This window comes from Asparagus officinalis, chromosome 7, assembly GCF_001876935.1.
Source record: "Asparagus officinalis chromosome 7, Aspof.V1, whole genome shotgun sequence".
Lineage (NCBI taxonomy): Eukaryota > Viridiplantae > Streptophyta > Magnoliopsida > Asparagales > Asparagaceae > Asparagus > Asparagus officinalis.
The window spans coordinates 119,274,967-119,292,190 of record NC_033800.1 but is presented as its reverse complement, the minus strand read 5'-3'; the positions used below and the strand labels follow the sequence as shown (position 1 = coordinate 119,292,190).

The 17,224-nt window shown below is 34.9% G+C and overlaps 1 protein-coding gene across 1 annotated transcript; it reads right to left on the bottom strand.

Moving 5' to 3' along the window:
• LOC109847691 (zinc finger MYM-type protein 5-like) lies at nt 2,731-10,285 on the bottom strand. Its single transcript, XM_020416923.1, has 2 exons — nt 10,252-10,285; nt 2,731-3,647 (listed from the first exon to the last, which is right to left on the bottom strand). The coding sequence occupies exons 1-2, from the start codon at nt 10,283-10,285 to the stop codon at nt 2,731-2,733; spliced, it is 951 nt and encodes a 316-aa protein (XP_020272512.1).

Here is a 17,224-nt window from a genome sequence, read left to right as displayed (position 1 = left end):
GATGTTCCTCTCTTTGTGCTAAAGAACTCGCCAAGACCACTTCCTAGATCCTCTCTGAAATTCATGCTCCTCACCCTTCAATTAGACAGGGCTTCACCGAGACTCAAGAATTTCATATCTATGTGAATGAAGGACCTAGGGCTATATTTACAGGCTTCAGAAGCTTTGTTTTTGGATAAGAATGACCGATTTATTCTCATCCTTAGTTGTAACCACTTAACCATGTTCCAAGATAGCTTCAAATCAGTTAGGGAGGCTTTAGGCTGAAGAAATCCTGAAATATTATCAAAAAACTAGTTTCTGGGTGGTTAACGGGCGAAAAACAATAATTTTGAGTGTGAGACACCAATGGTGTCTAGGCCATGGCCGAGACATACTTGGCAAGTATGTCTCGGCCATAGGTTGAGACACGACTGGTGTTACTCTGTTATTTTACCTATAACTTTCTCATCTCACCTTAGAATAAAGTGATTCAAAATGTGTTGGAAAGCTGACGAAGAGGTCTACAACTTTTGTCTTTTGAGATTCTTCATATTCAAATTGTATCATGACCAAAATGTATGAGACATCATTTGTGTCCTGCAGGTGTGAAGCAGCCTGGACCATCTCGGTTGTTTTAGATCTAAATTTCACGTATGATCTCAGAATAAGGTTATCCATAGAGCTGGTCCTGTGTTTTCTAAGGCCTAGGGCAAATTTTCTCAAATGTGCCCCTTTATAAAAATTAAACAAATAAATAAATAAATTATCAATTAATTAAATTTTATTAAAATTATAAGATTTTACAAAAAGACAAACTTCTTTTCATTGCATTAAAAGAAGGTTTCATTACATTAAAAGAAGGAAAAAGAGTACCCCCGGATTGTAAACATTGCATTAAAAAACGAAAACTACATATTTGTGTCTACATGCTTCCTCCCAAATCTCCATAAGCATTTCTTGATTTGATCAATCTTCTTTTCATCCTCCACAATTAATCGAAGCAAAGAATCATCACATGTACCTACAAAATAAAAATAGCAATGAAATCTCAACTACAAAAAACATCATTTAAAATGTCTTCTTGTTGCACTTTTAGATGCAAAATCATCAATTATACAATCATATTTAATGTTCTCTAACATATCCTTTTTAATGCATAATATCGCTAATCCATTTAGCCTATCTTGAGTCATGGTTGTCCGCAAGTAAAATTTCAATAATTTTATTTAGAAAAACTTCTTTCAGCAGATGCCACAGTTACATGTATAGTCAATAATATCCTATAAGCAACCATTACATTAGGAAACATATCCACACTCTTTACAAACGGTATAGTCAATAATATCCTATAAGCAACCATTACATTAGGAAACATATCCACACTCTTTACAAACTCAAGAATTTTAATGGATGTCATTACATTAGGAAACATATCCACACTCTTTACAAACTCAAGAATTTTAATGGATGTTCATGGTTTATCTATTTCATATGCTTCTTTTGGTAACATCACTTGCAACACCTGTAATTTTGAAAATAAGTCCCTTGCATCAACATCGGAAGCATCACCATGTTTTAAAGCATTTTCAAGATTCACACAAAAAAATTTTAATTCATTATCATCAAGCGAAGTCAATTTTGCAGCATCAAATAAGAACCCAAAAATAGATTCAACACAATGCAATTGTTCAAATCTACTCTTCAATTCACCAAGAGCAATATCCACTATAACAAGAAAATAATCAGTTCTAAATGATTCTTCAGCTGATTGTTGTTCCCTATCACTATTGGAAACCTCATCAAAATGCCTTTTTCTACAAACTTGACGTTTTTTTGGAAATATAGGCTCAATTCCCATATCAAGGGAAATTTGTTTGGCATCAATCATGGTAGAAACAAACCCATCTATTCTATAGTTTTCAAAAAATAATACAAGTCCTTCTAATTATCTTACAGCATCATCAAGACGCATGTCTTCAGATTGTAACTTTTTACTAACTAAGTTAATCTTATGCAAAATGTCATGCCAAATAACCAAACTTAATATAAATTCAAAACTTGGAAGCTCTCATGATGCTAAACTTTGAGTATCTCTACTCAATTTGGCATCTTCACTAATTTCTGTTAATTTAAATAAAGCTTCTCTAATTTGGGAAGCTTGAGATTTTATTGCTTTGACACTTTCAATGTGACTTTCCCAATGTGTAGTTTATAATGATTTTAAAGTCAAACCATCTATGTAATCAAGTAACACATTCCATCGCTTTATTGAATTAGAGAATACCGTATATATGCATTGACATGTTCCAAAAAAGATTTTGCTTTAACACATGAGTTGGCTATATTACAAACTATTAAGTTGAGACAATGAGAACCACATGACATGTAAAATGCTCTAGGATTTATATCAAGTAATCTTTTTTGTACACCTAGATTTTTTTCCTTTCATATTAGAGCCATTATCATAACTTTGTCCCCTCACATCATCAATATTAAGTGTAAGGGACTCAATTACATTTTGCAATTCATTAAAAAGTCCTAATCCAGATGTATCTTCCACATTCAGAAACTCTAAAAAGTACTCTTCTATATTTATTGGAGTACTTGAAATATCTACACACCTTAATATTAAAGTCATTTGTTCTTTGTGACTTGCATTAGGAGTACAATCAAGAATGACAGAAAAATATTTAGCTGTTTTTATTTTTTCAATGATTGCATGTTTAACATTTGATGCTAAAATAGCTATCAACTCATTTTGAATTTTATGGCTAAGATAATGATAATGAATCTTCTTAAAATAGCTATCAACTCATTTTGAATTTTATGGCTAAGATAATGATAATGAATCTTCTTATCTTGAATGAGGCGAAAATGGTGTTGCATTACTGGATCAAACTCTGCAATCATTTCAAGCAGGCCTAAAAAGTTACCATTACCATCTTCATAATTTTTTTCATTTATTCCACGAAAAGCCAAATTATGTATAGCAAGACATTTCACAACAGCAATGATTCTGACGATAACATTTTTCCAGTGTAGTGTATCTTTCTTGATTAGCTCTTGTAATTCTGTATCAATTGTTTGATTTGTTTTCAATCTGATTTGCAATTCAACACAAGACCTCAAGTTAGTGAGGTGTTCAATGCTGCTTTCATGTTGTCTAAGCTTCTCACCAAGATGTTTCCAATCTCTAATTCCTTCACTAGTTAACTGACTTCTAGAATTCATTGTTTTAAACAACTTACAACAGAAACAAAACACTTTATCCAACTCCTTTGAGTACACTAGCCATTTTCGATCCTTAGTTTCCCCATTTGGTAACGTACGAATATAATAATTTAAAGAAAAATGTCTATTGTGTTCGTCCATGGGGAATTTGAGATTAGTTTCTCTTAGGGGACCTTTTTCTACAAGTAAATCTCTCATTTTTGCATCAAGATTATCCCAAACTCGTGGATCATAAATGTTCAAATAGAATCTTGTTTCGGGACATTCATTTTCATGGCAAGGTTCATCAATATTTTCATTTTCATCAAGGAAAGGTTCATCACTATTTTCATTTTCATCTAGATCACCAATTTCTTCATTCACATCATTCTCATTTTCTACTAATTCTTCCAATTGAATTGGGTGTTCATATTCATTTGGTAAATCATCTTTATCTAAATTTTCAAGTGAAACATTGGTTTGTTTAACAAAATATTTATTCAAAGATCATCTTAAACTTTGAGCAATTTCATCATTTTTTTTCTTTTTTTGTCTCTTGAGATTTCCGAAAAGTTGTTTCTTAGGAAACATTTTTCAATTTTTATAATAAACACTTAACAAAGAACAAAGAGCAATAAAACCTGGATTTTGAGCATATGTTCTTCCACTTGAAACTTCCAATTATAAAGATCAAGAATCCCAGCCAATGTTTCTGTTGAATCAAATAATAAATAAGAAAAAGTTAAAAAGATATGTATTACAATTTTACAATTTACAAAATTTATACATCTAAATTCTATATCTTATCTTAAAAAAAGTACCTTCAAAGAAAGTCGTTGCCTATCAGTCCACTCGAACCCCACGAGGTCAGAGTTGGGGCTTAATCAAGAGCATCCTGATACAAAAGTTTAGATTAAATACTGAACCATAAAATCAAGAGTTAATGAGTTATCAAAGGAAGTTCAACATTTTAGAGCTCATACACAATTGAATAACATAAGCAAAACCCAACTGATTTAATCTCATAGGTAATAATTAATAAATAAGGATATCAAGGGACTGCCTTCCCAACAGAAAATTGCCAAATACAAGACTTTAATTTGAAGAGTCCTCCACCGAGGCTTCTACAAAATATTTTGAATTCTACTTGCAAACACATGTAGAAATCAATCAGAGAGATTCCAAAAACTTCAAGCAGTTTCCCCAATTCAATCTATTAATCTAAAAATAAAGAATTTTAGAGAATTTTGAGAAATAGTGAAATACCCAAATGGAGAATCATGAAGAAATCTGGAAATCCAGTATCAAGGAGCGATCGACCTTGGCGCAATACGAACTGTCGAATAATTTTAGAGAGGGAGAGGGAGAGAGAGAGAGAGAGAGAGAGAGAGGAAAATCTAGTAAAGGAAGAGATGAGGTGAAGAAGAGGCGGTGGGTTGATGGGAAATTAGCAGAGCCGGCCTAGGGGTAGGGCCAGGGGTGAAGAAGAGGCGGTGACAGCTTGTTATGAGTTGTAAACTTGTAATCGCTATCAGGGGTACATTTACGAATGGATGTTAGTTCACCCCATAGTTTGCTCACCCACCCCTAGTGTCCCCCTCAGTTGTGGGCCCCGGGCTGTAGCCATGGTGGCCCTAGCTTAAGGTTGGCTCTGGTTATCCAAGATGTGTTGGAAAGCTAATAAAGATATATACAACTTTTGTCTTTTGAACTTCTTCATATTTGAAGAAAATCATGGTCAAAATAACTATATCAGATGCGAGACACCAACGGTGTCTCAGCCATGGGCCGAGGCACACATTGTGTCTCGGCAAAATCTTGTATCTTAGCCTTGTGTCTCATCCTTGGCTAAGACACAATGTGTGCCTCGGACTTGGTCGAGACACACTTTGTGTCTCGGCTTTTGCCGAGACACAATGTGTGTCTCGGTTTCGACCGAGACGCTCTTTGTGTCTCGGCTTTGGCCGAGACACAATATGTGTCTCGGTTTCGACCGAGACGCTGTTTAGCGTGCCTTGATTGTTATCCCTATAATTTCGCGGTCCGATCTCAGAATGATGTGATTCAAAATGTGATGGAAATCTAGAGAAGAGATCTATAACCTCCCATAGGTGAATTATTCATAGAGTGGATGCGACATGAGTGGAACTTCATCTTTTATGAGTGAAACGTAACTCCCAATCAGATCGTCTCTTTATTATTTTATCATCCCGTTGATTCGTATGCTTCATCGACTTACTTCATGCACTTGTCAGTGTCAGATAATCCTCCTTAACTCAGACAATGATGTTCATCATCTTCTCTCCATCTCAAGCTGGGTGTGGGAACCTATAGGTAATTTTTTATGCTTACAGAGCGTCGACGTGTCTGAGGACACACAAGGGTGGGTTCAAGTCGTACACATGATGAAGTCGGATGCTCATAGCAGGCTCAAATCAGATGTTCATAGCAGGTTCAAGTCAACGAGGATGTCATGCGCTCACAAGTTCACACACATTCGGATGAAGAGATCATCCAAGCTCATGTTATAGGTGTTCGCGGTGAAAAGCGTTGTTTTCTTCATCATTGATTCCATTGCAAATTCTTGTAATAGTTTATCGATTACAAAGATCCGGTCTTTTTTTAGATCCGGTTACAACGAAAATCAAATAACACAAGAAATAAAGAAAATTACAACTTTCTCCTTATTTGTCGAACGAATCGCAAGATCCTGTTTTGCGGTCTCTTGCTTTGTGTGGGTTCTTTGCCTGCGCCGGGGTTTATCCGTGGACCACCGCGAGATCTAGCTCCGATCAGATCTAAGCAGCATAACGGGTATTATTCCACGAAGGAAATAATAGCCGGGGAGGATTGATTCACCAAGGAAACAATCGTCCAAGTCTCGGGATCTAAGACCAAGCTTAGACCCGGAGTATGTCTGCGTAGATCTGAGATCCGGTCCTCTCGAACACCTACCTTCCGAGCCACCTTGGGGTGGCTCAGCTTGGGCCGAGCCACCCTGGGGTGGCTCGGTTTGAGCCGAGCCCCTCCGGGTGTTGTTGTTTTCCGTCTTCTTGCGCTGTATCCGTTTTGTCCGTGATTCGGTTCTGTGGTTGATTCGGACTCTGATGTGTTGATCTGATTTGGCAGTACATCTGATTCCTGATTTGGCAGTAAACCCGCTTCTGAGTTTGAGTCCGAAACTGATCTTGATTCGATCGTGATTCGTCCGAGTTTTTCCTTGGTTGGATGACTCGTTGACTCTTCAACACTTGGCTTGATTCCGAACGCGAATGGATGTATTCCGTTGCTCGCGTACGATTCGTCGATCTCGTCGCCTCGTTGGTTCATCGGTTTGTGCCGAGCTGTATTAAGGGACATATAAGCAATTTTATATGCCTACAGATACCCCCTCCAAAGTATTTCAGCCTCGTTCTTTTATAGAAGAGTCTGGAATACTTTGGATATGATTGTCCCCACCTTCAGTCGGTGTAATGGGACCTTGGAATGACTTCCGTTCTTGATTCCTTCAATCTTCCAGGCTATTCGGTGCTTTGTCGAATGGCTGTAAGAGTTCCGGTGCTGCATTTATTGTCTGACCGTTGTCGGAATTTTAAACTTGAAGTTGGTTCCTGATTTTCTAATCTTTAGCTGACCATCGATTGTTGGCGTCGAATCTTTGTCTGCAACGCGTTGTCCGGCGTTGACCTTAGGGTTTTGAACGTCGTACGTTAACTGTTTGATTGCACTGCGTTGACTGGCGTCGACCTCGGATCACGCGTTGTCCGGTGTTGACCCTAGGGTTTCGCGTTTACTGGCGTCGACCCTAGGGTTTCGAACGTCATAGGATGCTCAAGTCACGAGACCAACTAATGAAGCTGATGCGTCAGTGACTCTCGTATTTATAGGATTTTTGGCAAATCACCCACTCATAACACTCCTCCACTAACTCATCTATTTTGAAAATTTATCCTTTTATTCAATAAAAATTTTAGTTTATATAAAATAATAATATTTTACTTACAAATATAATGATGTGATAGTTGATAACAAGCACGTTCTACTCTCTCCATTATTTTAGAGGCGTTTCAGTTATGAGATTGAATTATTTAATAGCTTTTTTTAGTAACTTAAGAATGCACATATATTAAAATACCATCAAATCATGAGTTACAAAAACAGTAGCCGATACTCTTATCATGGTTATTATTATTTCCACTACAGTTACAAAAAACTCATTTACACGTCAATTATGCATTGTTAGTAATGAAAATTTCAGTTTATAACTCAAAAGTCATGTGACTCCTATAAATTGATCGCATTTCCTCAAATCTAACTATCCCACATCAAATAGAAAATAGAACCTGGAGAAAAGTAGAGGAAGAGAAGGAAGACACATCAAAGGTTAGTAAAATGGTGTTGACTTTATCCCTACTTAGGCTTCGGGATAAAATACCCCAGAATCGAACTCTGGTGTCTTTTTCTATGGCGAAAGACTAAACCAGCGACATGTTGGCCTTCTTGTTTTGATGATGTTGAACAAACAATTTATAACTAATGTTGTTTGTCTAGTGCTTGTATTATCTATTCATTGTAGACAAACAACGTAGTTGGAGGATGGATGGAATAGAGCTTCAACGATCATATCCAAAGGAGGTTGGCATATAATTTTTTTACCCCTTTGATTTTCCCCAATTATATTGTTACGGTTTACTGGGGATCTTTTTCATATCAGAAAATTCAATTATAGTTTTACTTCTATAAGAAATGTTGTAAACATATATAGTTGTATGAGAAATGTCGTAACCCTATCTATTCTTAAGTCGCACTCATGCTCATTGAGCAAACTGTACTTCATAATTTTGAAAGTTTTGTTGAAGAACGGACTCAACAACAAACATTCTATTCTAACTGCATTGATGATTTAGTTAAACTAAAATCTAAATATACTACACGTTGAATGACTGGTTTAGTTGTGAAACTAAAATGTCACAGTATAAATATAAGTTACTGGGCTATTTTAGATAACGACATCTAAAGTTTAAAATATGTACACTAACATAACTTTATACGCACTAATGATAAATAAACGTTACAACTATTTCTCTCCTACCAAATCACTATAAATAACAAGAAATTTTTATCAAAATTTTCCAATCAATATTCTAATTCGTAATTAAAATTTTGATTGAGAAGAAAAGAGCCAAATTTAGCTCTCTTTGCTGCTTGCGACTTTGACATTTTCGAGCTCACTTTATCTACGATTTTTATAATTTTCATGTTCTTTTCTTGATCAACATTGCTATAGACTAAGATCTAAGGTGTTCAATTATTTTTTGTCCTTTTTTGGAGATGATGTAAAAATATGTGATTCATTTAATAAATAATAATTAAAGTTTCTATACATTTTTGCATTCTATTTTTTTCTCAAACCATAATCGTGCGGTATTTTGTTAACTATGAGGTTTTTAGTGATTCTTTACATGATTACGTGCATTGAATTAAAAAAACAAAAAAAACTCATATCTTAATTATGTAGCTTATTAGTTTGAGGCTAAAATTATTCTATATTAGTAATTAATTATAATTAATTTAATAATTTAATAATTTAATTAATAACTAAGTCAATTTAATATATTATAACGACATATTCATATCAGATTCACTGAAAAAGTTGGTGGAATAAAATTGAATGATGAAAAGGAAAATAAAAAATAAAGAGTATATTGACAATTATACAAGATCGCAAATCTATTCATCTTTTTTATCTTTTTTTTAAATATTGATTAGAAGAATTTGATTTGTTGTTTAATCTTTGAAACTGAATGTTGATTTGATTGATGAAGAGTGATTTGATCTCTTGCATTGGCGATCTATTTTAGCTTCTTAGTTCTTATATCATAACATTTTTATTTAAATTTATGAGCCTAAAAGTAGGGAGGAGGAGGAGGGGGAGGGGGTTAGGAGCAGGATAAGTTTTTTATAAGGGAGTTTTATACAAAAAATCCCATCAACACTGGTCGGAACAGTAACTCCGGCCAAACTTAAGGCCAATATGGCGCCGGAGTTAAAAATTTATACCAATCTGACAAAACTTAAAAAAAATATACCAACTTGTCACCAAGTCTCAAGAAATTATACCAATCTGGTCATTTTGCCCATTTTTATATGATAAAAGCATACACATAACCATATAAAAATTAAAAGAGTTCATGAAAATCATTTCTAAAGATTCTTGATTTTACTCAAAAAATTAAGTTGTTTTTAAAAATTATATATATATATATATATATATATATAGGGTGAGGTTCTAATAAAAACCTCCTTAGCCTAAAAACTAAAAACCTAATTATTACACTAATGCCATTAAAGAGTGCAATAAATGTAATTATTATATTGAGTGCAATAAATAGGGGAAACAAATAATCAATGAATCCAGATTCAATCCAGCGAATCCAGTTTCACCTCACATAACTGAATCTGGATTCACTACAGTGAATCTAGATTCACTACAGTAAATCTAGATTCACTCATATATAGGGTGAGGATTTCCAATTGAAAAAACGAAGACACGTATGAGTGAATCTCAATTCACTGCAGTGAATCCAGATTCAGTTATGTGAGGTGTTTGTTTTTTGAAGAATAATAACATTTATTACAGTGAATCCAGATTCAGTTATGTGAGGTGTTTGTTTTTTGAAGAATAATGGCATTTATTGCACTCTTTAATGTCAAACAAATTTATTGCACTCTTTAATAATGACATTTATTGCTATCATTGAATCTGGATTCACTGTAGTATAAGTTCTAATCTCAACCATTAGATGAGATAGATCCAATGACCCACAATGGTTTTTAGTTTTTAGGTTAAGGAGGTTTTTATTAGAACCTCACTAATCATCCATCAAACTTTCTATCCATTGATGATACCTAGGGATTCATGCAATATATGAAGAGAGTTTATATATATATAAGTGGATAGAAAGTTTGGTGGACAAAAGCATCTTGTCCACTTAAGTTGGCATAAGTGATTATGTAGCATTTTTCATTCAGACACTCTTTATTAACATTTTTATCTACCTTCTTGTTGTAGCCTTAGCAAGCATAGAACCATGGCTTAAGTCTATTTAGAATGGTAGTTATATTTGGCTTAAATGTACAATAGTGTGTCTGTATATTAGCAAAAATTAGTTAGTTTTAACTGTGTTAATAAGAATAGATTTTTAATATTGTACATGTATCCAATTCTGTGATGTATGTGTAATATCATTAATTTGAATTTCTTTTACATTTATAAAGAGCATTGATGAAGATCCTTTTATTTTTGCAGCTTCTTCTAAATGAAACTAATTACAATTAGAATTTCTTTTTTTAAGTTGATATATAGATATGGGCCTTGGTTCAATTAGAAAATCAATAGGGGGTGTTATGCAAAATTGAAAGTATGATGAGGCTTAACTGCAAAACTACACTTACCTTAGCCCTAGCTTACGTATTTATAGCATGATTAGGTGTGAGGATCATGGGATATGTTGTTTTGTTTTGCATTTTAATTTATTTAGATCTTTAATTAGCTGATTACATGTTGGCGTCTTTGATTAAAAAAAGTAATTTGTCTTAGATTAATTTCGTATTTAAACATTTAAATCAAGGGATTACAAATTTTGATAACTTATTCTATTTAAGAGAAGATAGCAATGTGCTACTTTTTGGTAACTTAGGGTATTTTTATGCTAGTTTTTACAACTTAAGATATTTAAGTATAAAGGTAATGGAACATTAGAGTTTTAAAGTGTAATTAATTTCGACAAATACTTTTTGATAACTTTTTTTTGGCTTAACTAAATTTATTCATGATGATTGACACATGAATATATTATATGCATAACAAACACCAACGTGTCAAATTGCCACTTGTAATCAAACCCTCCCTTTTAAGGTTTCCTCATGTAAACAAAAAAAACAAATTTCACATGACGTGGCCAAACACCATCGTATGGAAAGGAAAAATCTTTGAAGTTTTACTTGATTTCTACAACATAGTAATGAACAAGACCGCTCATACTTTCTGCTGGATGTTAAGAAAGCTTGATATTGAATCATGTGTCAACATGTCATGATTCCTCTATTTTAGTGCATGTGCTCTTCCTTTACTTTAGCATGTATAGAAATAATTCATGTATGAGAAAATAGTCATTTTGTTATTCAGGTAATTAGCACTACTGGAACCTACAACTGTATTTTAATCGTCCTTGACGCAATAAAACTTGTCACACACAAGCATCTTATCGAGAAGGAACTTGAGGGATTTGGCATAAGGTAAGGTTTCATTGTTTCCTTTGGCTCTGTTTGGTTTGGAGGAAAATAAAGAAAAGGAAAAGAAAATGCAATAGAAAGTATCTTTACCTGATTTGGTTTGAAAGAAAATTAAAAATAAAATGAATGTTAAAATCACCGTAGAAAGTCTCATATGTTCTCGGTTCTCTTCCCCTTTCCCGACTCAAACGGAGCGAAAATGAGAGAGAGGGAGAGAAAATCTCGCCCGACGCCTTCTTTGAAAATTCCTGACTCTATCCCCGATCTCGTCGACTCCATCCCCCCCTCCCCAATCCGCTCCCTCCCCCACCCCCCCTCCAGCAAACCCTAGTCGAAGGAAACCCTAGTTCGAGCAAACCCTAGCGATCAATGGAGGCCTACGCTGACGAGGTTGGAGCTCCGAACTCGCGGGAGACGGCGGACCTCGACGAGAGAGTGAGTCGGTTGGTGATCCTCTGGACCAAGAAACGCTCGGGTTCTCCGTCGCAGGCGCCGGATTCTTCAGTTTTGACTTCGTCGGCAGCGGTTTCTGGGGATGGAGGCGGAGGGATCTCAGAGGTAGCGCTAAATCAAGCGGATCAACTTCTCTTCATTTTTTTTCTTTGGTAATCTTGAGAAAGTTATGATTTTTTTATTCATCTATGGTTTGGAGTTAGGGCTAGTTACTTCTCTTGTATGTACCGATGTAGAGAAGTTCAAGAGACTGACCATTTTATTTTTTAGCTTTAATTTGAATTTAACAAGAATTTAGGCATTTGAGATGAAGCTTATCATTCAAACCTGTAAAGGATGCCCATATAACTCTTTTGATGGTTGGGGAAAATGTCCATGGCCAAAATACATATCGGTACCAGGAGGTAATTTAATTTACACTCTAATTACATGTTTGCATTTTACCACCTAGTTCATAAGTTTAAGGAATTGTTTTCATTGTTAAAACTAATAGAAACTCAAAAAAACTGCGCATTTTTAGAATTTGCAATTTCCCTTGTTTATGCCGACAAGAAGGTGAGTTCAGAGCTTGTAACCACATATATAGAAGTATAAATTTATAATCTACCTTATTAGAGCACATAGTTTGAAATATCTTGTTCAATGAAAACCTTCTGGAAGAGCAAAATATTCTCAAGTGTCTGTTCGAGGTGGTGCCCAGATCAACTAGCCATCAGTAGGGAGTTTAGCAGTGATTTTATACTATGACTTGGGCATTTTCCTTTGATTCTTTGTCAAATGTACTGGTTGCCTCTTGTTTGTCACCTTTGACCAGTGAATGAAAATCATTTTGCACTAGAACAATCAATCCTTCTACTGTGATTGTTTGCGTCAAAAGTTGGTTTTGTTATGGAATTCATTATATCTTCGGTCGATTACAACAAATTCAAAAGAGATAGTTTTTTTATAAGACTTCTTTTACACAACAAAAGAAAAATTATAACTGTTTGGATCGCTGCTTGCGTGGGATCTTTGCCTGTGCCGGGAGCGCTTTGACTCATGGACCACCAAATCACAGATTCTGATTGAACCGTGAGGGGTTTAATGATTCTTCCTTCGTTTATCGAAGTAATAATTTGAAGCGAATATCTTATCGATGTAAGATGTTCACTCTTCTAAAGATCAAGTCAGAGCTTAGATCTCTAGGAATCGCCAAAAACTTCTTGAAGATGTTTGTGAAGAAGGAAGACTCTCTCTTTTTTCTAATTCATCAAAAGCTTAAGCCTTTTCTGCTCTAATCTGCCGTCCCTCTCCTGGATGCTCTCTAATCAGCCCCCTTTTGTAACCGCCGTCCCACTACTTAAATACCATCTTTTTATGAGGTTAGTGGGCATGATTTTCGCTTGTAACTGCTTCCCCCACGTTCATAAGTAACCTCCAGCAGTTAATAAGCCATGTGGGCTGCACAAAACTCGAGAAAACTATCAAAAATGACGTGTTCAACTTCCCAGTGGCCGCGACAGTACGTGGTGTCGCGCATTGCCGCGGCAGTTACCACTGCCGCGCACCTCTCGAGTATTTTGGCTCTAACTTCCTCGTCCGATGTCGGAATGAGGTGTTCCAAGATGTGTTGGAAAGATGACGAAGAGATCTATAACTTTTGTCTTTTGAGATTCTTCAGATTTGGATCATATCATAGCTTAAATGTGCAATATATTACCGCGGTAGTATACACTGCCGCGCACCTCCGATGCAGTTTGCGACCTCTCGGGTATTTTGGCTCTAACTTCCTCGTCCGATGTCGGAATGAGATGATCCAAGTTGCGTTGGAAAGCTATCGAAGAGCTCTACAACTTCCCATTGGCGCTTCACTATGTTTATTTGCGTGACACCTTGTACTGTCGCGCTGTTTCCGCGGCAGTGTACACTGCCGCGCACCTTCGATGTAGTTTGCGACCTCTCGGGTATTTTGGCTCTAACTTCCTCGTCCGATGTCGGAATGAGGTGATCCAAGATGCGTTGGAAATCTATCGAAGAGATCTACAAATTTCCATAGGAATATCACTCTGTTTGTGTGCACACCATCTTCCACTACCGCGCAAATGCGCTTCAGTGTTTCTTGTCGTGGGTGTTCATATTGTTCTTCTATGTTGTCTAGCTTCCTTTGAATGATCCATTTTGATTAAGAGAATGACGTTTATCGTCTCTTCTTTGTATTGAGTAGTATTTGGATGTCTGTAAGCATTTTTTGACGCCTACAGTGATTTGTAATCTTAAACTGAGAGTGAAACATTAGCTATCACTGCGAGGCGATCCCGTCGCAAAGTTAAACTCTTGTCATGAAGCCACACCTTCAGTATTTCATTAATGTGAGATGATTGGGTTGGAATTCTATTTTAGAGTGTGTATATGCCTGTGCATGTATGTATGCATACTTGTGCATGTGTGCTTGCACGCATGCGTGCACGTGAGTGTGTATGTATGCATGTATCTGTGGCTGGAACTCTTTGAGCTTAATGGTACATTCTAAAAAGAAATTAACTAACCCTCCAAATTTTAGTTGCTAATGCTAATATATACCCTTTTATTTGTAAATATCAAAACAAACCATTGCTAATGCTAATATGTACCCAATACGGGATCTTGGGTACAGGTCTATAACAATGGGGATGTGTATGAGGGAGAGTTTCATAAAAGGAAGTGTTCAGGGAGCGGGGTGTATTATTACTATATGAGTGGGAGGTATGAGGAGGATTGGGTTGATGACAAGTATGATGGGTATGGGGTGGAGACCTGGGCGAGGGGGAGTCGATATAGAGGACAGTATAGGCAGGGGTTGAGACATGGCTTTGGTGTCTATTGGTTTTATACGGGGGATGTGTATGCCGGTGGGTGGAGTAATGGGCAGAGCCATAGGTGTGGTGTGCATACGTGTGAGGATGGGAGCTGGTATGTTGGGGAGTTCAAGTGGGGAGTCAAGCATGGGCTTGGGCAAGTTTGATGAACTTATATTTGGTTCTTATTGCTTGTAGTCGTTCTTTTTTACATTGAATATGGTTATTGAAGCATATTCTGTACTATGCCGCGACTAATACTTTCTGTCTTGAACTTAACTTATTTACGTTTGGGGCAGGCATTTCAAGGAATGTTGTATTGTTAAATCACATATTTTATTTTTTGAACATCCTCCATTTAGTTTTCTTTGAAGAGTCACAACAACTAGCAAGTAGCTATATACTTGGTAGGTTAAAACAAATATACTGGGGAATACAATCATACGGCAGTTTCATCTTTGGATATGGCCATAGATGTCTTCCAGATTCAATGCATAACTGTATTAGTTAAATTATTCAAAAATTTCCTTATTTCTTCTTTACTCCAAATATGAAGCTTTACAATTGCCAAAGGAAAATCTTAATATGCAACAATACATTCCTAAACATTCTACTTATTTGAATTTTTTTGAATTAATTTTAGGGGATGAAGGATGCGAGATTGATGTTTTGATGGGCTCACTAAAGTCAAAAACCAAGGACTTCGGCATATTTCTCTCTCTCTCTTTAGTTAATATTCTCTATATATGAAATTGATTGTAATAGATTTTGTTGGTTAAGATTTTTTATATGAAATTGATTGTAATAGACTTTGTGACTAGAAATGGATTATACTTTATATTAGGAATATCATGACATTTACTTTAGATTTGTTTTGGTTCTTTCATTGACCTTTCTTTTTGCAAATATTATGTGTGAGAAATGTTGTTCTTTAATTAGCGGAATTGTGGCTGTGCTTCTGCTTGTTAATATTTACAAACTCGATGTTGATGGCCACTCAACATTTGAATCAAACAATATGAATCTAATTCCAAAAAGTATGAATTAAAATTATGTTGTGATAATTTTCTTCCTCTTTTCTCAGAAAGGTAACCAAACAAGAGAAAATGATTTTCTTATGAATTTTCTTCTAACTTTCCTTACAATATTCTTTCTAACCAAACAATAAAAAGAATATCATTTTCTTTTCTTTTTCTTTTTCTTTCTTTTTACTTTCTCTTTCTTTTTCTTTTCTCTCCCTTTCCATCAAACCAAACACAGCCTTTGTGAATTTCTAACGTAATCCTTTTTTCCTCGGCATATGTAAGCATGTGCATGCATTGATGAGTAAGTGGCATGATAATAAGGACTTCTTAACCTAAAGAAGAAACAATAGAAAATGTCAGTTTTATTAAATTTAATTGTAAAACTATAAATTTCACATGTTTTAGTTGATTTTTCATTATATTTAGTAGCATTGAATTTTTTTTCCATGCCTACTTAAAGACAGACATATTAGTTCTCATGTATGTTCTTCTTTGTGGAACTTTGTAATTCATTTTATTTTCACAAATCAAACAGTATTAGTGGTATATCGAAAAAACACAATGCTATGTCATATGACCTTTTTATATAGCATCCGTCGGATGTGGGACATACTATGACACAGCAAGAAATGTTGATAGAGCATCTCCTTAAACCAAGGATTCAGGTGATATGTTTTGAGTACATGCTTGTCTATGCAAACTTGAAAAGAAACAAGCCTACATCGTAAAGTCCTCAGAAACTACGACATGAAAGGGCAATGGTAGACCAGTAAGAAGTATGTCACCGTAGATTTTAGAACTTTTAGAAACAAACCAACTTTAATCTTTGAATTGATTTTTTACATCAACCTTTTAAATTTCTTTATGGATTTCTTTTTTAATTTTAGAATTTTCCCAAAAAATAAAATTTACGTTGTCCCTTTTTACTATTTTATTTTTCTTCTAATAATAAAAAGTTTGAATTTTCCTTTTTTTAATCTCTAATTTGTTATTTTAAACACGTCTTGGGATAAATATTTTAAATATTTTTTATTAAACATGTTTATTGATTCCTTTTTTACTTTTATAATTTTCTAAAAAAATTTGCGCGATTCCTTTTTACTGTTTCTTTTTATTCTATTTAAAAGTTTCAAAATTTCCTTTTTTTTTCTAATCTCTATTATGTTATTTTAAACACATTTAAGGATAATTATATAGCATGTAGTACAATATTTTCAAGAAGTAAACATCTGTTATGAGAACTCGGTTTCCATAGCTAGGCGATGAAACCAAATGGTCCTAAATATGACTGGTCGAATTGTAGTGAAATTGCAATTAGGCTATACAAATAAAAAAAGGGTTATCCCTTGATTGCTTGTAATAGGATTATGATGCCAATGTTAGATCTACATCATAACACTTGAGATCTAAAACCATATAGCCATGATTAATTCAAAGAGATTAACA